This window comes from Puma concolor, chromosome B4 (assembly GCF_028749965.1).
Source record: "Puma concolor isolate L17-30 chromosome B4, mPumCon1.1.hap2, whole genome shotgun sequence".
Classification (NCBI taxonomy): domain Eukaryota; kingdom Metazoa; phylum Chordata; class Mammalia; order Carnivora; family Felidae; genus Puma; species Puma concolor.
The window spans coordinates 4,778,389-4,801,231 of record NC_141673.1 but is presented as its reverse complement, the minus strand read 5'-3'; the positions used below and the strand labels follow the sequence as shown (position 1 = coordinate 4,801,231).

General features: G+C 58.4%; 1 protein-coding gene across 5 annotated transcripts in view; it reads left to right on the top strand.

Annotated features, from left to right (window-relative positions):
• The window catches only part of ARHGAP8 (Rho GTPase activating protein 8), a 57,681-nt gene extending 35,299 nt beyond the window's left edge, over positions 1-22,382 (top strand). For all 5 annotated transcript variants that reach the window (XM_086712042.1, XM_086712041.1, XM_086712040.1 and 2 more), the window contains 8 exons: positions 2,055-2,141; positions 5,521-5,619; positions 6,753-6,863; positions 12,167-12,240; positions 15,279-15,356; positions 16,101-16,229; positions 20,121-20,224; positions 21,987-22,382. In XM_086712042.1, coding sequence (XP_086568168.1) covers positions 2,055-2,141; positions 5,521-5,619; positions 6,753-6,863; positions 12,167-12,240; positions 15,279-15,356; positions 16,101-16,229; positions 20,121-20,224; positions 21,987-22,319 — 1,015 coding nt within the window. In that variant the 3' untranslated portion in view covers positions 22,320-22,382. The remainder of the gene's footprint in view (positions 1-2,054; positions 2,142-5,520; positions 5,620-6,752; positions 6,864-12,166; positions 12,241-15,278; positions 15,357-16,100; positions 16,230-20,120; positions 20,225-21,986) is intronic.
• Positions 22,383-22,843: the final 461 nt, after the last annotated feature.

Here is a 22,843-nt window from a genome sequence, read left to right as displayed (position 1 = left end):
CATCGGAACCAGCAGGGGAGGATCTGCTGGGATAGTGAGTCCCCCGTCACCGGAGGTGTGCAAGTGGAGCTCCAAATCCAATTTGGTGAGGTTTATACCGCAAGGGTTTTCCGTCTGCCGTGACTGCACCCCAGCGGGTTTTCCTGAATTTTTTCTCTTGGCTGTTGGCTCCTTATTCTCCAGACTGTGCCTCCAGGTCACTCCATTCAAGGGAGAACCGGCCCCCCCACAGGTGTTGCGACCCCCTTCCGGGAAGCCACCTCCACGGAAGGATGCACTCGGTGGCCCCTGCCCTCTGGGACCCTGGACCATCCACAAGTCGCTACACCTCCCCCCTCTGCGTGAAGAGCCGTTCTTTTTGTCCTTAGTTAGTATCTCCTTGGGAGATACTTTGAGACTGTGGGTGTCTTGCTCCCCATCGAAGTGTCTTGTGATGGGCCTTTGTCTCCACTGCCGTTTCTTGGCCCAGTGGTTGCTGGGACGGTGGCCGAGCGGTGATTGAAGCCACCGGCAATTTACCATAAGGAAGAGCTTAGCCGTCCTGGCTCATTCGTATCAACGTGGACTTGTGATTTCCTGTTTCTTTCAATGGGTTATAATCCATGACCATATTCAGCGTTCAAATTCAAATTCGGCCAAGTGGGCCCCCTTCCAGCCTGGCTCCTGGGGCCCTCAGACGTGTCCCCTTATGCTGAGTGCCCCCCCCCCCCCCGTTTTCTAGCACAAGAAGATGCTCCAGGCGCCCCTTACATTGTCCTCACCCCGCACGGGGCGTTCCGCCATTTCTCTAGGAGCCGGGGTGTCAGAGTAGTGTGCTTGTTGCTTTTGGGGTGACTGGCTCCCAGGCACTACCCGTGGACCCTTGGGGTGTTGCTCACACCTGTCCGTCCCTGCCGGGCCCCGCGTGTTCACCCCGGCGCCCGCTGTTCCTGTCCTGCAGCCCGGGGCCCGCTCTGGTTTCCTCTGTGGGTCTGCAGCCCTCGTCTCTGGTGGGGAGGCGCTGCTCGCGCTTCCCTCACTGACGTGCCTGCCCGTCTGTCACCCAGCATCTGACCAGCCCCCCTCACGGGTCCAGTTACTGATCGGGCCACCCCGCCCCTGCACGCACCGCCTTCCCGTCCCGCCACCTCCCCGTGAGGGAGCCCTGCTCACGCACACCTGCCGGCTCCAGCACCCCCCCTCCCGGCCTCTGTCACTCCCCTGTCCTCACCCCTGCCCCCGGGGTCTGACCCGGCAGCCCCCTGCTCCTCACGTGCTAACCAGCCCTCGGGGGCTTGGGGTGACTGGTTCGTGACCCGTGCGATCTCCTGCCACCGTGGCCAGCCTCAGGGCACCAGCGTGCCGCCCCTGGACGCGGAGTCGGAGGGGGACACTGGGTATGGACTTCTGTTATTCGGATACACAGACAGAATAGCCTCGGGGGCGCAGGAAAGAGTAAAGGGAGGAAAATGAGCCGGAAGTGAGGAGTTTCGAGTATTTGTTACCTTGGCGTTTAACATTATTTACTTAATTACGTGTTCGTATTATTTAATCATGGCTGCTTTTTACAACCAGCTCCCCAAATTCCTGAAATTCGGACAGCGGGCGAGAGGGGGACCGCGCTGGCTGCACGTGGACGCCCCCCCCCCCCCCCGCAGCACCTGGCCAGGCCACCCCGCACGGTGCCAGCCTCCTTGCCTCAGCCTCGTGGCTCTGCGCTTATTCTGGAATGAGGGGAGCACGCAGGCTCTTTAAGTGGGTGCCCGGTACCCCGTCGGTGGGCACACCGGGGCTCTCCCGGCGGCCTGCCCTTGCGAACTGCTCGGTGTGCCCCGCCCCTCCCCTCCCCCTGGGTGAGCACCCGCAAGGGGGCTCTGCTCTCGCAAACGGTGAAGTGCCGTGTGCGTGCCAGGTGGTGCCAGTGGACGGGAGGTCCTGATTCCCCTTCCTGCTTTTGGGCCAACGTCCTTAAAGTGGCTCTGTTCAGAGAGCGAAGGTTCTGAGGCTCACGGTCAGGGCTCAGCTTCGGGTGCGGGGTGTAGCGCTCTGAAGTCCTCCCACGCTTCCCTCCTCAGGTACAAAAAGAACTTGAAGGCGCTCTATGTTGTGCACCCCACCAACTTCATCAAAGTCCTGTGGACCATCTTCAAACCCCTCATCAGGTACGTGGTGCTCTAGGCGAGGACCTCACCGGGGCAGGAGGCTGCATCCCGTGGGGCCGGGGGACGGCCCTCCCTCTGTGGCACCGTGGCGGTCTCGTCCCTGGGGCACCCGTGTCTGGGGCACTCTGCCCGCCCCACGGCTGTGGCGGGTCACAACGGCTGACGGTCACCAATAGGACGCCAGCTTACGACACCTGCGAGCTTTGCACCTGGCATTTTATTATTATTATTTTTTTTTAATGTGTATTTATTTTTTGAGAGACAGAGAACAGAACAGGAGCAGGGGAGGGGCAGAGAGAGAGAGAGAGAGACACAGAATCCAAAGCAGACTCTCCAGGCTCCAAGCTGTCAGCACAGAGCCCGACGCGGGGCTCAAACCCACAAACCGCGAGATCATGACCTGAGCTGAAGTCAGACGCTTAATCAACTGAGCCACCCAGGTGACCCTGTATCTGGTACTTTAAATCCCGCCCTGGCCTGAGCACCTACGTCATGCATCTGCGTTGGGGGTCCCCAGTACCACCTCGGGTTTCATAATTCACTACAAGGACTCCCAAAACTCAGACCGTTGCTCGTTCCAGAGAGCGTGGCCCGTGTGGCCCTGTCATTGGGGCCGGCTGCGGTTCCCAGATCTGCAGGTGCCACTTGGAGCATGCCTGGAAGGGCAGCCTTGAGTCTGTTCCCGTTTAAGGTGGGGAGAGATTTCTGAGGCCAGAGTTCTTTCGTTTCAGGAGGATTCCCACGCAGTCAGTGTTCCCACCTGGCTGGCTGTGCCGCAGCCACACACGCACCTGTTGGGACGGTGGGATTTTTGTTCCTCTGTTCCGTTGTTTAGCCAGGACCAGCATGCCCGTCCCTAGCTGACGTGGTGAGAAAGCCAGTGCCCGTTACCCTAGTGCCCGAGAAGACCGCTCAGATGTTCTCCTGCTCCTGGGTGCTGTCACTCACCTTAGAAAAGCTCTGAGAGTTCTAGAAACCTCTCCAGTTCTTGGGGGAAAACCCCTCTCCCACTCTGTAGTGCGGCAGCCCAGAGGCTGCGGTGGTTCTGGAGCTCAGCTGGACTTGCCCCGCCTCTGATCACCTGTTCCTCTGCGCAAGACATGCAGCCTCCCTCTGCCTTAATTTCCCGGGGAGACAGACTGCGGCTGTACTCATCCTGTCGCAACAATGTATTGACGGAGTGTTTAGAACAGGGCCTGCCTGGCAATAGCCAGTGCTCAATGTTTGCTGCTAGCATTTGCCCAGCCCCTACCTCCTGACTCGTTTTTTTAAAAATTTTTTTTAATGTTTATGTATTATTGAGAGACAGAGAGACACAGAGCGTGAGCAGGGGAGGGGCAGAGACGGGGGGAGGCACAGAATCCGAAGCAGGCTCCAGGCTCTGAGCCATTAGCACAGACCCCGACGCGGGGCTCGAACCCACGAACCATTAGATCATGGCCTGAGCTGAAGCCGGTCGCCTAACCGACTGAGCCACCCAGGCGCCCCCGACTCATTTTTTTTAAAAAAAAACCTTTTTATTATCCTTTTGTGATTACTTTAATTATAATTTCTTACGCACCGTACGTGCATAGCACCCCAAAACAATCGTATGACATCAGCTGTATTTTCCCTCTTCCAAAGGAGAGGAGGTTAATGCTCAGAGAGATTAAGCAGCTTGCCTGAGGTCACACCGTGAGTAATGGCTCAGCTGGGATTCCCTGTGTGGCTCTGCCCCTTATCCTGCTTCAGGCATGGACATAAGCAGGTGCCAGGAGAGAACCTCAGGACTGAGGGTTGGAGACCCCGGAGCCGGGACTGGGCTCTGGCTGTGTGGCCTTGGGCAGCTGCTTGACCTCTCTGAGCCTTGAAGTCCTCATTTGAAAATGAGGAGGACAAGTCCAGAGGCTCTCCAGAGCCCATGAACAGGAGTTTCCCCGCGTCCAGCCCCTACGTAGCTCCTGACTCAGACCTCTGGAGGTGGGGCCTGGTGATTGAATTCCCTTGCCTGGACTGCCCCGGGGTCTTTCCGGGTATGAGAGGCAGGAAGCATCTGCCCTCCACAGCCTGGGGACCAGCAAATGCTAGAGGGGGTCAGGCAGAAACAGAGCGAAAGTGGGGGGCGCTCCTGCACAGGCAGTGTGGGTTGGCACCAGAGGCCTCCCTGCAGCTTGGAAGCTCTCTGTCCCCCCACCCACAGGCGGTTCACGGGAGATGGTCAGGCCCCCTCAGCCCTTAGGGGCAGGTGGCTGGGGGTCCGGGCACTTGGTCTGATTCCCACTCATCCACTAGGGGGAGCCAGCGCACACGGCTCGGCCTCCCGTGGGCTCTGGGCTCCAGCCTGCCTTCCGGGAGAACACCTCAGCTTCAGTTAGAGAAGGGAAAGAAAGGTTCTAGAAGTTTGCTGGGCTCTGGATGGCCAGCGTGGAGCCTGCGGCGGCCAACACGGTGTCCCGCGCTTGAAGATTTGTCAAGAGGGCACATCTGCTGAGTGTTCTGACCACACACACAGAGCAAAGGGATGCCCAGGAGAGCTTGGTAGACAACGGATATGCTTGGTCCCTCGATCGTGGTGATGGCATCGCGGTGTGTGCCTGCGTCCACGTTCCCCGCGTTGTGCACGTGAGATCCGTGCACTTTTGTGGAAGCCGGCTGCACTTCAGTAGAGCCGCGGCAGGGGACAGGTGGTGGCAGCCTGCCAGGAGCAGGGCCGGGCCGGGCATGTGGCTTCTCACCCGCCGGATCCTGTTCTGCGCCCTCCGTGCAGCTCAGGAAACGGGCGCGTTACTGACGGCAGCCAGGTGCCGGTGCCCACCAGGTGTTGGCCAGTGGGCATTCGCCTGGCTGGTCTCGCTCGGGGGGAGGACCCGTTTCCGAGGGAGGACTGAGGCGCTGGGCGGTGGGTGGGTGGATTTGGGGGGGGGTTGTCTCCATGACGCTCGCTCCGGTGTGGCCTCTTGGGGGCCACCGTCCTGGAGAGAAACCAGTGTCTCTCTTGGTCCCTGTCCCCGACGGGAGCCTGGAAGAGGGAGGGGTGCCCAAAAGGGAAGCCACCGCCAAGTGGGAACCGCAGACCCTCTGGGCCCCTCCCTGCATCTCCCGGATCTGTGCAGATTCACTCAACGGCAGCTTCACATTGGAGGCAACTATTTATTTTCATGCAGATGAGACTCTCAAGAGCGTTTGGCGCATCCGAGATCTTATGAAAGCGAAACCTCTGCAGACGTGCGCTGCTTTCGTTATGGCCCGGTTTTCTCTGGCGTCAGCACTTAACGTTCACTTAATACGGAAAACGCCCGCATTGTTCTTCCTCGGCTGCCGCCACCGCCCCTCCCCCCGGGCCCCTGGCCTCTCTGGTGCCACCTAATCGGTTTTTATTCTCTTGCTTCTGCCCTTCCAGTCATAAGTTTGGGAGAAAAATCATCTATTTCAACTATTTGAGTGAGCTGCGCGAACACCTCAAATACGGCCAGCTGATCGTCCCCCCCGAGGTCCTGCGGTGAGTCAGACCCTCTTCCGACAGCCGGGGAGAACACCTCCGTGGCTCCACGGGCCTCCGTCCAGTCCCGCCAGCGTGGAAGGCTTAATTTCCAAACGTGCGCCCAGTGGATCCGGCCCAGAAGTCTGCGGCGTCAACAAAGATGCCGGCTGCTGACGCAGAGAAACGAGGCTGCGGGAGGCCGTTGGCGGGACGGGAGGTTATTCTCTCCCCGCGTCGCAAACTGATTTTAAAAAATAAGCCGTGATCGTAGCTGCAGTTTGCTGCCTTGGTATTTGCCATTTTTGCTTTTGAGCAGAGAATTAGGGGAATTTCTCAGGTGTGTGGAATGAAGCGACCCGAGGCAGTGGCAGGTGCTCTGGAAACCAGCCCCGCCCCCCCTCACCCCCCCGCCCCCCCCCCCCCCGCCGTGGCTTCTGCTGAAACCCTATTAGTGCGTCTCTCACTTCATTTTATGTGGCTCTGTGGTCTCTCCCGTGGGGTCAGGGGAGCAGAGGAAGGCATGTGGCCGGTTGGCCCCACAGCCAGCATAGGGGCTGGTCTCGAAGTCCCTGCCAGGCACCCTCTGCCCTTTGCAGTCCCCACTCCGGGGGCTCGCTGAGGGAGCAGGGTCCTCGCCAAGCCGCATCGAGGTGGGCAGCCTTGCAGGGGCAGGGGAGATGTTAGCTCTTCTGGGCGCCAGGTCACGTGCCGGAAGTTGGGCACACAGAGCGGTGTAGGGAGTGACCTTGCCCTTGGAATGCTCCCACGCGGTGGGGACCACAAGTCCGTGAGAACAACTAGGGAGGGGACTATCAGGGAGAGCTTCCAGGAGGAGGTGACTGCTGAGGTGAGTTTCCAGGGGACAGGAAAGGCTGGGAAAGGGTGTGTCCAGCAGAGACGTGGGTGAAATGTTGGCCAAGGGTTGGCAGGCGAGGTTGGATGTGTGCTGGGGTGGGATGAAGGCCCAGGACGGCAGGGGATTGTGGGGCGGGGGGTGGGGTGGAGGGCGCATGCACACACGCACACAGCTGCACACGTGTGAGGTGGTGGTGCGGCACGTGGGCCCAGAAGCGTGAGGCTCGGGGCACCCGGCCCGTGGCCCGAGGCTCCTCCCCCGCGAGCTGAGCGCTGCGCCTCTGCTGTGTCCGCAGATACGACGAGAAGCTCCGGAACCTGCACAGGGGCCAGGTCCCCGCTCCCGCCAAGACGCCGCCGCCGCGGCCCCCTCTGCCCACCCAGCAGTTTGGCGTCAGTCTGCAATAGTAAGTGAGCCGGTCCGCGGCCTGCTCGTTTCCTCGGTGGGACCGTGGGACACTCCCACGCCCCAGAGAGGTGGTGCCCAGGCCCTTGCCTTCCGCAGCCCAGCTTACCCTGCGGAGAATGCGAAAGGCGCCCTTTCCCTGCAGCGGGGAGTGCACGGCGCGCGTCCCCGGCGTGCCGCGCGCGCTCCCGCCGTGCCGCGCCAAGATCCGGCGGCGGCGAGCAGAGCTCTCGTCGCCGCTGCTCGGTGCTGCTCGCCGGCTGCAGTGGCTCCCGGCTCCCAGGCCACGGCAGGACACGTGCCACCACCCCGGAGTGCAGCGTGGTCTTGTTCTTTGCTTTGGCCAGCGAGCCGGCGCCACCATGGGGCAGGCCACGTCGGGAGGGGAGTTTGGGAGCCACTAAGCGAGTTCGTGTCGTGGCCCGAGTGACCGCTGCGTGCCTCCCGCTGACGCCCACGCCGAGCACGAGGGAGCAACGCGCTCCTGTCGGGTCTAAGCCGCCGAGCAGGGAGTGTTCGTGTCACAGCGTGTCCTACCCTTCCTGGCTGATCTCACCCCTTCTTAGCCACGCGACCCTGAACTCACTCCCCGCCTCAGCTTGTTTGCTTATTTCTGGAGTGAGCGAGGTGGATGACGTGAGCTTAGGTCTTTGACGCCCCCTCCCAAAAGGGTTCCGGGCCAGCTTCCTCTCTTCAGAGACTCCTTCGGAGGCACCTTCTCCGGGAAGCCTTCCTTGATGCTCTGGGCTGTATCCAGGGCCCTCCTGCATCACCACCCCACCCGAGCAGGCTGCCCCGGGAGCCTCTCCGGATATTTCCCCCGCTTGGCAACAAGTGCCTTGGCCGTGCTCGTGTGCTCTGCTTCGGGCGGTTGGCCAGACACTCGGGTACCTGGGATGACGGAAGGACAAAGGAGACGTTTTATCCCGCGGCCCCGCCGGGCGGTCGGGTCTGGTCTACACCACGTGTAGGAAGACCAGGGTCTGCAGGGTGGGGGTGGGGCCCGGAGAGCAGTGTGCTGGGTCCCACTAGGCGGTCGTTTCGTGTCGGAAGGTGGCATGTAGTGTGCTTTCCCACGCAAAAAGCTGATGACCTTTAAGATCCACAGTGGGGCTCGATGAGGTTTGGAGGGATGAGAATGGAGACTCTCGGGGTGGTGTCCTGGCTGCAGCACTGGGGGGTGCCTACGTGCTGCCTCGTACCTATCACTTGTCCCTCCCGGGGCATCTGGGCACAAGGACCCTTCATTGTTCCCTCTTACGGGCTCCGGGGCCACAGGGGAGACAGACGCTGGGGACCCCCTCTTTCTTCTTGACCTAGAGTGAAGGGGGTAGGATGTGGTGGGAAGCATGATGGCGTCCGGGGACATCAGTGTCCTGATCCTGAGCCCATGGTGGTGTCACCTTACATGGTGAAAGAAACTGCAGATGTGAGTCGGGGAAGGATCGTAGGACGGGGAGGGAATGATCCCGGATCATCCAGGCAGCCCCGGTGTCATCACAAGGGTCTGTCTGAGTCAGAGAAGAGGCCTGAGGACAGAAGCGGAGGTTGGAGTGACATGGGACCTCGAGCCGGGGGATGCAGGCCGCCCTTTGGAGCTGGGAAAGACAAGGAACAGATCGTCCCTTAGAGCTTCTGTAAAACTACAGCCGTGTTAACCTGTTTTAGCCTTCTGACACCCCCATAAGTGCAGGATAGGAAGCTTCTGTGGTTTTGAACTACGGAGTTTGTAGCGATTAGTTTATAGGAGGTGTAGGAAATGACTGTGGGGCAGGGAGAGGTGTGGGGGGGAAGGAGGTACCTGGGGGGGGGCCTGGGAGAAGGAGCTGAGGGCGGGGCTGATAAGGGGGTGGGAGTCGGCACCTCGGGTGTGTCACCACAGCTAAAGGAAGGCCCTGTCTTCCAGAACTTTCCGCGATGATAGACATGGTCCTCACTGCCAGGTTGTGGCTGTTGAGCACTCGAAATGTGGCTAGTGCAGTTGAGGCACTGAATTTCTAACTTTATTTAATTTTAACTGATGTAAAAGTTTTTTTAATGTTTGTCTATTTTGAGGGAGAGAGTGTGTGCACGTGTGGGCATGAGCAGGGGAGGGGCAGAGAGAGAGAGAGAGAGAGAGAGAGAATCCCAAGCAGGCTCCACACTGTCCGTGCAGAGCCGGATGCAGGGCTCACACCCACAAGTCCTGAGATCACGACCTGAGCCGAAACCAAGAGTCAGACGCTCAACCGACCGTGTCACCCAGGCGGCCCCAACTGATGTGCCCCCCTCCCGCTGCCCCGCTGGACAGCTCAGCTCTAGACCTTTGGGGTCTCACCGCTGCCTCCCCTCCCCAGACACGCACACAGGTGGGGTCTCCCTGGAGAGCTATTTTGTAAGCACTTAGCGAACGCAGCATATGTTGACCTAAGTGTTCCCGAATGTATCTGGAACAAAAATTTACCAAAGTTTTCTTCTTTACACGCTGTCAATATGTACTGGAGTGACCTGTTCCCGCCCGTGGGTGTGGCCCCGGCACCCCTGCGGCCTGCCTGGGAAGGCGGCACTGGCCCATGCAGTGACGGCGGGCCCCTCTGGGGGCGCTGGAGAGAAGGGGCTCCGGGCGGGCCCAGGCTCTGGGATTTTCAGGCCTGAGGCTTCTGCTGTCTGTGTCTCCGCCTTCGGCCTGGCCTGTGTATCCGTGCTGCTTCCTCATCAGTCCCTTAGTCTGACGACTCTAGTGATGCCTTTCAGATGGCCGATTTCGTTGTTCCAAACCACTTCTGTCTCCTATTGTCTAATAATAAAACTTTATTTATTTCAAGTTTATTTATTCTGAGAGAGGGAGAAAGAGCATGTGAGCGGGGTAGGGGCAGAGAGCGAGAGGGAGAGAGAGAATCCCAAGCTGGCTTCGTGCTGGCGGGGCCCGATGTGGGGCTCAAACTCACAAACCTCGAGATCGTGATCCGAGGGGAAACCAAGAGTCGGACCTTAACCGACCGAGCGCCCCAGGCGTCCCTGTGTAATAAAGTTTTAAAAATGAAAGACGAAACACCTCTAACTCGTGGATTTCTACAGCCATGTCTCTGAGCACAGTATGGGGGAGTCACCCTGGGACCCCTGTCTTGAGCAGGTGTCTTTCAGGGTGCATTGACAGAGTTTGAACTCCAGAGATGTCCGTTACCAGATCGAAGACAGGTGTTAGAAATGCCTTTATAAAGGTCTTGGTTCATTCGTGTTCTGGGGCCAGTTTTAACTGTAAAAATCAGTTCCTTGTCTTTTTTTTAACGCCCAACGTGGGGTTCGAACCCACAGCCCCAAGATCAAGAGTCCTATGCTCTGCCCACTGAGCCCGCCAGGCGCCCCGGTTCCTTGTATCTTTAGAGAGTGCTGAGTCTCACCGGACAACCTTTGGAAAACGTCGTGTGTGCCACTTTGAGAGATAATCCATGCGATTGCCTCTTTAAATTAATATTTTATGCCGTTTCGTTGCAAACGACTACAATAAAACGGCAATAAACATATTAAATAGAGTACCAAATATGTAATTTGTTTGGACTGTGAATGAATGAAAGCCATTAAAATTCATCACCAAATCCTATTCACAAATGCTAATTTGCTGAGTTAAGTTCAGAAGCACACAACAGAAAGCTGTCACCTTAGAACAAGCTAATTAAGTTAACGTATCAAGGGGGACGTCAGAGACTCGAGGGATCTTTGGCCCTTGCCATCGCTGAAGAGAGAAAAGGCACGTGGGCACTTAGTACGGCTCTATCTGGGCAGATACGGGGTAGTGGAAAGAAGGAGGGCCTCCTCAGGGCAGAGGGGGGATGCAGGTCCCAGCTTTGGGAAGTCAGGCTGGTTAACTTAAGCAACCCCAGTTTCCCTCCCTGTGACTGGAGGTGAAACCATGCCCTCCCCACCTCCAGGGCCTGGGGGGGCATAACAACAGGGTGTGCGGACCACGTGAACCCGTTCCTGCTGCCAGGCTTGCCTGCCGTTTGTCCTCCTTCATAGTCTCCTCCTCCAGGAAGCCTTCCCGGATGACTCCACGCACACAAGGACCGTTTGTTAAAGACCGCATTCTTTCCGCCACTGAATTGCCTTGGCATCCTTGTCAAAAATCAGTGGCCCATCGCCTGGGTGGCTCAGTCGGTTGAGCGTCCGACTTCAGCTCAGGTCATGATCTCACGGTCCGTGAGTTCGAGCCCCGCGTCGGGCTCCGTGCTGACCGCTCGGAACCTGGAGCCTGCTCCGGATTCTGTGTCTCCCCCTCTCTCTGCCCCTCCCCTGCTCATGTTCTGTCTCTCTCTCTCTGTCTGAAAAATAAATAAAACATTTAAAAAAATGTGTTTTTAAAAAGAAATGCAATTGATTTTTGTAAGCTGATCTTATATCCTACTGCCTAAGTAAAATCATCTATTCTTATGGATGTTTTGTGATTTTTTGTTTAGTATTTTCCACATCCAAGTCCCTGTCGTCTGTAAATAGAGATACTTTTATTTCTCCCTGTTCATCTGGGGTGCCTTTCACTTCCTTTTTCTGCCTGATTGCACTGGCCGGACCTCCAGTGCTGGGAAGGAGTGGGGTGAGCACACATCCGTGTGTTTTCCTCTTCTTACGTCTGACTACAGAGCGTTTTCCCCTCCATCCAACCGTCTCCCAAATACGCTGCCTTCCGGGCAAGAGCGTTCTACACGTGAGAAAGAGAAAAACAAAACGTTTCACGCGGGAGCCCAGCGGGGCCATAGAATGCACACGGCGGGCGGCTGTGACTTCACATCCTCTCTGCCGGCTGGGGTGGTGTATTTGTGGCTGTGTTTTAAAGTTGCCTTGTGTATCAATTCTCTACCAAATGAACACGGTAAGAGCTGGGTCTTAACAGCCTGAGGCAGCACGTTAGGTTTCCATCAGGCATGTTGTTTCATTGGTCAGCATATGGTCCAGGGTGCCCGGATCTGCCCTCACGGCCAAATCCGCTCGTGCCTCTGGTCCTCCTCTGTGCATTTCCCCCCTGTCTGGAATGCTCCCCGCCCCCCGGCTTTGGTCCTCCACAAGCTCCTACTCATACCTCAAAACCTAGCTCAGAAGTGGCCCCACGTGAAGCCATCCCTGTTCCCCAGGTCTCCCCTGTATCATGGTGGAGCCCTCAGCTGCTGCCCTAGTGTATTACTTCTGTCTCTCTTTTGGCCACCAGAACACCTACTCTCTGAGCACCGAGTCTGCGTCTGTCCCTGTGTGGCTCCTCGGTCCTGTGTTTACACAGAGATGTGGAGAGGACCTGTCACCTCCAGCTAAAAACTGCTTTCCTTTCTTTTCCCTCAGCCTCAAGGACAAAAATCAAGGTGAACTCATCCCCCCTGTGCTGAGATTCACAGTGACATATCTAAGAGAGAAAGGTAAGTGACAGCTGGCTTCAGCCAGGGGTGTGAGGGCCTCTGGGAGGCCCATCTCGTGTCCCGGGCACCGTGCAGACCGGGGACTTGGAGGGGCTGGGCCTCGTGCGGGAAGGGTGACCAGCATGGACCAGGGATGGACTCAGGCACACAGAATGTCTGGGTTTGCAACCCGGCTCTACTGTGTACTTGCTCTGTGACCTTGGGCAGTTACTTACCTTCTCGGGGCCTGTGATTCCTCATCCTGCCCCATGGGGTTCATGACAGTGCCTGATTCACGGGGTTGCTCTGGGGCCTAAATGAGATGATACATGTAAAGCTCTCCGTGAAGAGACCCCTTTGATATGATAGATAGCTTGGTCTGCAGGTGCTGTCGCCAGTGGGGTGGGCGCACTCGGTGATTAGAGGGGGTGCGCCTTGTGGCTCCTCCAGGACTCCTGCCCGAGGCCAGAGTTCCCAGATCCACGGGAAAAGTGTGGACCCTGACAGGAGTGTAGTTCTCTGGGCAAACAGGCTGCTGGCGGGGGGGGGTGGCCCCCCGCGGGGGGGGTGGGGGCGCGTCCGACGAGCCGTGGGAGCCGTCATTGCTGGGGGCCCTGGGGGCCTCTTACCTGGCACGCCCTCAGAACTGCATGTCCTAATGCTAGAAAGTTCTATGAGCTGGCGCCTCTCTAGCCGGAGGATCTGATTGTCGCTTAGAATGGTCTCTACTTTGGCGAGAAGTCCTTCACGGCACCTCCCATTCTGTTCCGTGTTTCGGGAGCAGAGAGAAGATAGTGCGTAAGATCAGGTGTCAGAAACCGGGAGAGGGAGTGTCTCCCTTTTTAACGTATCAGGTCCTTTATTTATGAAAAAATAAAAAACCCAGCTCCAAGTGGGAACTCAGTATTGTATTTGTTGAATGAATGCACGATCAAACATGTACCCTTTGGGCAACTCCCCGCATCCAGCCCTGATTGAGGCGCTGGGCTTGCCATGGTAACGGCACCCCGCCCCCCACCAGCCGCCGTTCTGGGGGCTCACGGTCGCAACCGAGAAGACTCCATTGCGATTTCCTCCGTAAAGCTGTGTCCACGGGTCAGAAGTCCAGGCACACGGGGGCCGGGCTGCTCAGGGTCTCGCAAAGCGAAACTCAAGGTATCCCGCCAGGCCACACTCCTTTCTGGAGGCTCTGGGGAACGATCCGCTTCCACCGTCATTCGGTTTGTTGGCCAAATTCAGTTCTTTGCAGAGATGCCTGTGTGTCCTTGGTGGCTGTCGGCCAGAGGCCTCTTTCTCTTCCTAGAGGCTGCACGCTTTCCTTTCCGTGCAGCCCCCTCCACCAACAGAGACCTTCCCACCTGTCGAGTCCGGCCTCCATGCTTCAAATCTCTGTAGCCAGGAAGAACCCGGTCCCTTTTAAAAGTCTTGCCTGGGGGCGCCTGGGTGGCGCAGTCGGTTAAGCGTCCGACTTCAGCCAGGTCACGGTCTCGCGGTCCGTGAGTTTGAGCCCCGCGTCGGGCTCTGGGCTGATGGCTCGGAGCCCGGAGCCTGTTTCCGATTCTGTGTCTCCCTCTCTCTCTGCCCCTCCCCCATTCATGCTCTGTCTCTCTCTGTCCCAAAAATAAATAAAAACGTTGAAAAAAAAAATTAAAAAAAAAAATAAATAAAAGTCTTGCCTGATTAGGTCAGGCCCGCCGAAGATGATCTCCGTATCTTAAGGTCAGCTTCTTGGGCCTGAATCCTGCCTGCAGAGTCCCTTCCCTGTGGCGCCTAGATTAGCGTTTGGACGCCGGGCAGAATGAGTGTGCCCCACGGGGTCCGGGACTTTGGGAGCCACCTTAGAAATTTTTCTACCATCTGTCAGGAAAAAAAAAAAAGAGGGACCAGCCACCCACGCAGAGGGGACAGCGTGCGCAAAGGCCGGGAGGAGCAAAGGAGCACGGGGCAGACTGGAGGCCGGGGGAGGGGGCCGAGGGGCAGTGGGGCAGGAGAGGCCGGACTGTGCAGGCCCGTGGGAAGTCCCCGTGGGAAGCTGCCCGGTGAAGACCAGCAAGGTCCGTGCACAGGCTGCTCAGACCTGGATATGTTCGTTGAATAGACCCAGCTTCAGAAGGGAGAAGAGACTGGGGAGGGAGCCCGGTGCTCCCCGTATTTGCCACGTCCGGAACGGTAGCTTCTAGCTGCTCGTGGCAATAGCCCAGTAGAGCACTTTCTAGGTGTCTCCTACGTCGGGTGACCGCATTTTTATTTTTTTTTTTTTTAAATTTTTTTTTCAACTTTTTTATTTATTTTTGGGACAGAGAGAGACAGAGCATGAACGGGGGAGGGGCAGAGAGAGAGGGAGACACAGAATCGGAAACAGGCTCCAGGCTCCAAGCCATCAGCCCAGAGCCCGACGCGGGGCTCGAACTCACGCGAGATCACGCGAGATCACGCGAGATCGTGACCTGGCTGAAGTCGGACGCTCAACCGACTGCGCCACCCAGGCGCCCCCGCATTTTTAATTTTACTTAATTTTTGCTAATTAAACGTAAATTTAAATCATGACGTATGGCCAGTGGCTGCCATACTGGACGGGTCACCTGTGTCGGTGCAGCTGCGGGACTAAGCGGAGGCAGTGTGTATGGAGGCCACCCGGGTGCTTGAACATGTGCCATGTCCAGCCTCGTCGATTCTTTCTGCAGCCCTCAGAGGCAGGGGCTCAGGGCCTTAGTCTGTAGACGGGGTGGCTGAGCTCAGAGAGGCTACGTGCTTTCGCTGCGGTCACACAGCGGGATGAGACAGAGTTGGGCTGGACTCCAGGTCTGTCTGACTCGGTTCTCTCTTCCCGGGGGCCACAGAAGTAGGCAGTCAGGTGCGGTTGGGAGTTTGGAAGTTTGAGGAATAAATAAAGGTGGGGATCACGGGTGGTGGGCGTCGGGGGGGGGGGGATGAACCAAGCTGGAGAGCATTCCCTGCCAGCCACGGGAGGGTGACGCGTGGGCAGGAGGAGTCGTGGAATATTCCAGAAACCCAGTGTGCTAGGACCTGTGAGGTGCCTGGAGGCTCTCTCTCCTTAGGACTCCGCACTGAGGGCCTGTTCCGGAGATCGGCCAGTGTCCACACCATCCGCGAGATTCAGCGGTTGTACAATCAAGGTGAGTCTGTCCCCACAGAGACCCCTGACCCTGAGCCTCCCGCCTGCCCGGCCTGCACAGCCCTCCACGGCCGCAGAGCCCCCAGGCCCAAGGTAGCGTGGCTCCCGCCCGCACCCAACCCCCAGCGTAGCCCAGGGCCGGGCAGCTGCCCAGGCGAGGCCTGCGCCCGGAGCCCCGGCCCTCGGCAGGTGGCCGCACGCTGCCGTTGTGCCTCGAGGGCTTCTCCCATCATTGCAGGTGACAGGTGGTCCGAAATGTTCCACAGAGTCTCCATTCGGCAGCCCCTCCAGTGGGCCCGGCACTGCTTTCTCGGCTGCCTGTGGCGACACCCGCAGGTCGGGAGGCCGTGTCGGAGCTGAGCGCCCTACAGCGACACTGCTGAGGTGGCTAGCTCTGCTCACGCCCCCGTCCACCCTCCTCGTACGGTTCGCCCGTCCGGTGACAGGGCCGGCGCGGGGTGCGTGTGGACTGGCCGTCCTCAGGCCCGTGTGCCGAGCACCTGCATCCGAGGCGGGGCCGACCCACACGGCGGGGGGACTGGGGGCACGCCCCAGACTCGGCCAGGTGCCCCAGAGGGCCGAGGGGGGCACGGTAGCAGCACCCCCCAGGTCCAGCAGGTGACAGGGTCATGCCTGGCGAGAGGTCTCCCCCTCGGGAGTGCTAAAGCCGTTTGCGTCGGGGCCCATCGTGAAGCGGGACTCCGCGGCCCCGTCAGGACTCAGACTTGCGACATTCTGTGTCCAGGGAAGCCCGTGAACTTTGACGACTATGGGGACGTCCACATCCCTGCCGTGATCCTGAAGACCTTCCTGCGAGAGCTTCCCCAGCCGCTGCTGACCTTCACGGCCTATGAGCAGATTCTCGGGATCACCAGTGGGTACCTGCCCCGGGGGGGGCCCACCGAGGGCCAGTCTGGGGCGTGGGGGGAGGGGCTGCCGGCCTCTTCTTGTTGCCGTCCGGCCCCGTGGACAAGTGTCAGTGGCCGGGCCGGGCCACCACCGTCCATGGGTGGGGGCAGGGGTTGTCGGGTGCAGCTGGGGCGACAGGCAGTGTGGCAGAGGGCGTCTCTGGGTTCGGGGTGCACGGCCCGGTCCAAGGGCCGCCTCCAGGCCCTCCCTGCCCTGCTCTGGGGGAGCCCCCCACCTCCAGCACCCCAACTTCTGTGTCTAGAAGGGGGGTGGAGGCTGGTGGGGGGCAGAGGCCCCGAACCCCCTCTTCGAGCGGTTACCGTAGAAAGCTTGCAGTTAGAAATCCCTCCTCTGCCCTTTGGGATGTGAATCTTCTACACCCAGAACTGTGTCAGGGACCCCAGAGCCGGCTCTGAGATGTAGACGTTCAAGGAGACCCCAGTGTCCCGTGACGGTGGGGGCCTAACCCAGCCTGCACCGCTGACCCCGTCCCAGGACACGAGCAGCGTGTTTCTCCCGTGAACACACCCGGATAACTACCCCCTCCCTGACTCTGCTCAGGGCCCCCCCCAACCCCTGCAGCCCTCCCTGTGCCCTCATTCTCCCTCTAAAACGCCAGTCACCTCAGCCATTCGGCCGTGTCGGGCCGTCCCTCGTGCAGCGGTTATTACCGAACACGCACGTTCCTCTTTGACTCTGGCACCTGCTTGCCACGGCCCGTGCAGGGTAGTTGCGGACGGGAGGGGAGTGAGCACGTAGGCCCTGCTCGCCAGGAGCGCTCAGGCTGGCCGCAGGGACAGGCGTGTCATTGAACCGGGTGTGGCAGGGTGATGTGGCTGCAGGGGGTCTGGCACTTACTGGAAGGAAAGCAGGAAAAGGCCTGCTGGGCAGGAGGTGAAGGCTTGTCAGGGTGTCTGAGGTTCCCAGACGTCCCCAGGCACCAGAACCCCCAGAGGGTGCATTAAAACATGGGTCACTGGGCCCCACCCCGGAGACTCCATAGGTGTGGGCAGTGGCCCAAGAATCTGCATTTCTAACTGGATCCTGGGAGATGCTGATGGTCTGGGTTTTGTGCCATGGAATGCCTAGCTCAGCGGGGTTGAGGCATGACCCATGGGTAGAGATGTGGCCATGGAAAGCACAAATGTCTTAGGGGCAAAGCTCATCCTGCGCACCAGGGAGTGGGGCTGGGCTGGGGCAGCTGCTGAGAATTTTTAAAAAATTATATTATGAGAGGGCTCCTGGGTGGCTCAGTTAAGCGTCTTGACTCTTGATTTTGGCTCAGGTCATGATCTCACGGTTCGTGAGTTCAAGCCCTGCATCGGGCTCTGTGCTGCCAGCACAGAGATGCTTGGGATTCTCTCCCCAGCCCCTTCAAAATAAGTAAATAAACTTTAGGGGTGCCTGGGGGGCTCAGTCGGTTGAGCGTCCGACTTCGGCTCAGGTCATGATCTCGCAGTTCGTGAGTTCGAGCCCCGCGTCGGGCTCTGTGCTGACGGCTCGGAGCCTGGAGCCTGCTTCGGATTCTGTGTCTCCCTCTCTCTCTCTGCCCCTCCCCTGCTCACACACTGTCTCTTCTCTGTCTCAAAAATAAATAAATGTTAGAAAAAAATTTTGTTAAATAAAAAATAAATAAACTTTAAAATGTAAAAATTAAAAAAAAATAATAAATTCTATTTTGATGGAAATAACACCAGCACATAGCGTAGGAAACAAACAAAAGCCCCAAAGTCCACAGCAGTGACACGGGAGTCCCTGCCCCCCCCGCGCTCCAACGCGGGCACGTACCCCGGCGGGGGCTCCGTGGGCACCTGCCCCTCACGCCAGGAGCGCCGCTCCTATGCACGGTCCTGGAGCCTGGCTTTCGTGTGTTAGCATCACATCTCCTCTCTCCCTCCTCGTGTGCAGTCACTCATTCTTTCAATGGTCGTGTTGCACCAGCTTTATAATTTCACGGGTGAACGTTTGGAGCTGTTTCCGCTAATTTGAAGACTCAGGAAGTCCCAACATTCCGGTCGTTGAGAACCGAGATGCTGCCCTGAGATGAGAACTGAGACCCTGCTTTGTGGACCGTGGTCTCCCTCGGCCTGGCCGCACGGTGACAGGTGGAGGGTCACCACATCTAGCAACAGAAAACAGAGGATGCCCACCCACCTCAATTTGAATTTCTGATAAAGGGTGAATGTCTGTTTTTTTTTTTTTTTTTTTTTTTAGCGTAAGTAATATTTGCTCTTTAGCTGAAATGCAAATTTAACGGAATGTCCTCTCTTTTTTCTGGCAGCCCATTCTCAGGTGGGATGGGTTTCTCCGTGAAGTCGGGCAAAAGCAGGGGCTTCTGCGTGTACTCGGGAAATGCAGGGACACTCGGGAAGTGTCCAGCCCACAAGGGAATTGCAGCCACGACCACCTCCCGGTGTGCAGCCAGGAGGTTAAGAGCACTGGCTTAGAGCCGTGCGGGTCTGGATCCAAGTCTGGGCTTCGCCATGCAGCAGCTGTGTGACTGGGGACAAGTCACTTAACCTCTCTGAGCTCACTTCCCTTAGGTGCATAAAAGTGGGGGCTGTTTTGAGGATTAAAGGTGCATAAAATGCAGTGCTTTGTGACAGCCTGCTCCCCCTTGCTTGCCGGTGAGCGCTCTTTCCCTGAGAGACCGTAGGGAGAGCGGGTGGCAGACCTTGTGCAAGGATGTGCTCTGGGACCATAAATCTTACAAAGAGGAGGTTGGGGCCGGGAAGCTGAGACCCAGGCAATGAGGTGGCGGCCCCCAAGCTCGTTGGTTTCTTGAAGATCATTTCGCGGGAACTCCCTGTCCATTCCCGTTACCCACAACAGCTTGAGTTCACGAAAGAGAGGCTTTTCTTAAGAGGCCAACGAGAACGTTGACGGTAGGGACGTTTGTGTCTTTTGAGCAGGGGCTGTGTTTGGAAAGCACACAGGCGTTCACGGTAGCCCCGCCCAAGGCTTAGCCGGAAGAGGTTAGCGTCGGGGGATCGGGACGTGGGGAGCACGGTGAATAGTTGTGGGTGCGCCCTGGCTTCAGGTCTGGAGTTCAGCGGAGGACATGGTTATGAGGAAACGGGGGTCTGAGTCTGGGACAGCCTCCCCCAGGCTCTTGGTGGGTGTGGGGACCTGAGCTGCAGGGCATCACGAACAGGCTAAGTTGGTCTGGAGAGGGGCTGACCAACCTTTCCCGTAAAGGGCCAGGTAGTAGGTATTTGAGGCTTTGTGGGTCTGTCTGTGTTGCCCCTACTGGGCTCTGCTGTTGTGCAGAAGTAGCCACACGTGATGTGTGAGTGGGTGGGCGTGGCTCTGTACCAATGGTTGATTTATTTTTTTCGTCTTTATTTATTTTTGAGAGAGAGAGAGTGTGAGCAGGGGAGGGGCAGAGAGAGAGGGAGGCACAGAATCCACAGCAGGTTCCAGGCTCCGAGCCCTCAGCACAGAGCGCGACGCGGGGCTCGAACCCACGAACCGCGAGATCGTGACCTGAGCTGAAGTCGGACGCTCAGCCGACTGAGCCACCCAGGCGCCCCTGTATCAATAGTTTTATTGACAAAAATTGGCCTTTCTGTCCGAAGGCTGTAGTTTGCTGACCGCTGGTCTAGGCCATTCTCACTTACAAAGTGAGTGATTTGGCTTTACGGACTTTCTGGGAGGTAAGAGTTGCAGTACGGCTGTAAAGACGGGAACAGAGCTCATGGAAGGGAGGGCTTTGCTGCGAACAGCCACCCGGCCTGGGAGTAAGTGAGGGCTCCAGGCCCGACCTCGGGACAGTGCGTCCTCAGAGCTGACCTCCTCCCTAGGCCCATGCCGGCCCCTCGGGCAGGACTCAGGAGGGACCCCTGTGCCCCTGCAGGTGTGGAGAGCAGCCTGCGGGTGACCCGCTGCCACCAGATCCTGCAGAGCCTTCCAGAACACAACTACGCCGTCCTCCGCTACCTCATGGGCTTCCTGCATGAGGTGAGGGGGCTAAGCAGGGCCCGGGGCGGGGAGGCCCCAATTCCGTGCCTGGCCCAGGCGGCCCTTCCTGCACCTGGTGCCCACACAGCCCGGGGTCTGGGGTCTCCCCCAGCCTTGGAACGCCGCTCCCTGGCCCAGAAGACTTCAAGGCCTGACCAGGGAGCAGCTCCATTTCTGCACCTGCCCCTGCTGACCGGTCACATGCCTGGCCGCCCTCGGTTACAGATGGGACCTTCTTTTTATTTCTATTTTTTTAACGTCTGCTTATTTTGAGAGAGAGCATAGGCGGGGAGGGGCAGAGAGAAGGAGAGAGAATCCCAAGCAGACTCCACGCTGTCCTGACGCGGGGCAGCCGCAATCAAGAGTCACAGGCTCAACTGACTGAGCCACCCAGGCGCCCCACGTTGCGTGTAGAGATTGCTTTAAAAAAATTTTTTTTTAACGTTTATAGATTTTTGAGAGCAGAACATGAGCAGGGGAGGGGCAGAGAGAGAGGGAGACACAGAATCCGAAGCAGGCTCCAGGCTCCGAGCTGTCAGCACAGAGCCTGATGCGGGGCTCAACCCCACGAGCCATGAGATCACGACCTGAGCCGAAGTCAGACGCTCAACCGACTGAGCCACCCAGGCGCCCAGGATTGCTTTTAAAAAATAATAAACTATTTCTCAGAGGCCAAAAACTAAGTTATTGCCCTAATTTTCTTTCTACTTGTTTTTCATCTGCTGGAGGTGGATTGATTTCCCCGTCCTCCACGGCACTGACGTTGAAACTTCCCATGGGGCTGGGTGCTGTGTAGCATTGGCCCCGGTGGGCTCCTGCAGGGGCTCGGGGGCCGCTGTCCTCACCAGATCCAAGGGGGAGGGGTTCACCGGGTCATGCCCCACCCCCTGTTCTCTGCTCTCCCATGACCCCCGAGGTTCTGCCATTGTCTCTGCTTCCGATTGTCGGAGGTCCCCAGGACCCTGGAGGCGAGGGGGAGATCAGGCCTTCAGATGGGCCCAAGTGGCCCCCCTGCCCCCGACTGGCCACGTGACTTCGGGAAAGTCCCCTGCACCTTCTGGGCCTCCAGTTTCTTCATCTGTAAAATGGGTGATGCATCCTAACTTCATGGGGTTGTAATTGCTGTAAGGCAAGTTCGCCCCCTCCCCTGCTGCCCCCGATCCTCCGATGACCCCTGCCTGCTCTTTGGCCTTGACTGTGTCCAACTCGCTGGCCAGAGTGTGGCTATCAGAGAGGTGGTCTGGCTGGGTGACACCAAAGGCCACGCTTGCACCCATTGTGCTAGAGACCCCTGTCCCCGAGGGGGCCTCCCGAGTCCTCTGGAGTGGGAGAGAAGGCTGGGGGTGCTGAGGAGATCCAGGAGGAGCTCAGAGACGGTCAGAGCCCGAGGTCTCTCAGAGCATCAAGACTGACTGCTTTCGGGGCGCCCGGGGGACTCAGTGGGTTGAGCGGCCGACTCTTGGTTTTGGCTCAGGGCGTGATCTCACGGTTTGTGGGTTCGGGCCCCGTGTCGGGCTCTGTGCTGACGGTGTGGAACCTGCTTGGGATTCTCCCTCCCTCTCTCTCTGTCTCTCTCTCTGCCTCTCCCCTGCTCGCTCACTCTCTCTCAAATAAATACAGTTAAAAAAATTAAAAAGTTAAAAAAAAAAAGACTGCTTCCTTTTACAGGTGGCGACACCGAGGCCCAGAGCCGGGAGGTGGCCGTGCAAGGCCGTTGCACTGAACCCACAGTCACGTCCCTTGTCTCATGTGTGTCCTCCAGGTGTCCCGGGAGAGCATTTTTAACAAGATGAACAGCTCCAACCTGGCGTGTGTCTTTGGGCTGAATTTAATCTGGCCGTCCCAGGGGGCATCCTCCCTGAGTGTCCTTGTGCCCATGAACCTGTTCACCGAGCTGCTGATCGAGTACTACGAGATGGTCTTCAGCACCCAGGAGGCTCGCAGGGGGCTCGGTGCCGGTGCTGTTGAGGCAGGGGAGCGGAGTGGCCCCGTCTCTAAAGGCCGGACACCCCGACGGCCTGGCCTCGCGCCCCGTGCCTCCGCGGCCCCTGACGGTGCCCGGGAGACTCCTCTGGTGCCGGAAGCGTCACGCTGAGGCCCGTCTGTGCGTGCTGTCGTCGTGTTTTGTAAACTTGCCATTAAACAGACTTCTCGTGAACCTTCTAGTGAACGTCCGGGGTTCTGCGCTTTGCCCCTTGTGCGTGGTCCCTGGGCTGCGGGCTGGGACAAGATGACGGACCTACCAGGTTCGTAACCACGGCCTCAGCAGAAATGGGAATTTATCGGTGAGGGCCTCCCGTCCGGCCTCGACTGTTGCTGTCATGCCGGGTGGCAAACTGTAACTTCGGTTCACAGCCGTTCGTTCTTGTCCGCGGGTGAGCGGGGAGCTGAGCGGTTCTTCTGCTCCTGTCGGGCTGGCCAGAGGTCACCTGGAGGGACGCAGCTCCCTCAAGGGTGTCGCATGCCTTCGGCAGGCGGGGCAGGGGCCGGGGTCGCTCGTGTGCGGGCAGGGGGCCATCACGGGTGCAGGTGGTTTTCAAGCTTTGGCTGGTGGTGTGGATACTCACACCCGTTGGCCAGGGCAAATGTCATGTCCGAGGCCGGGGTGACAGTGGGAGG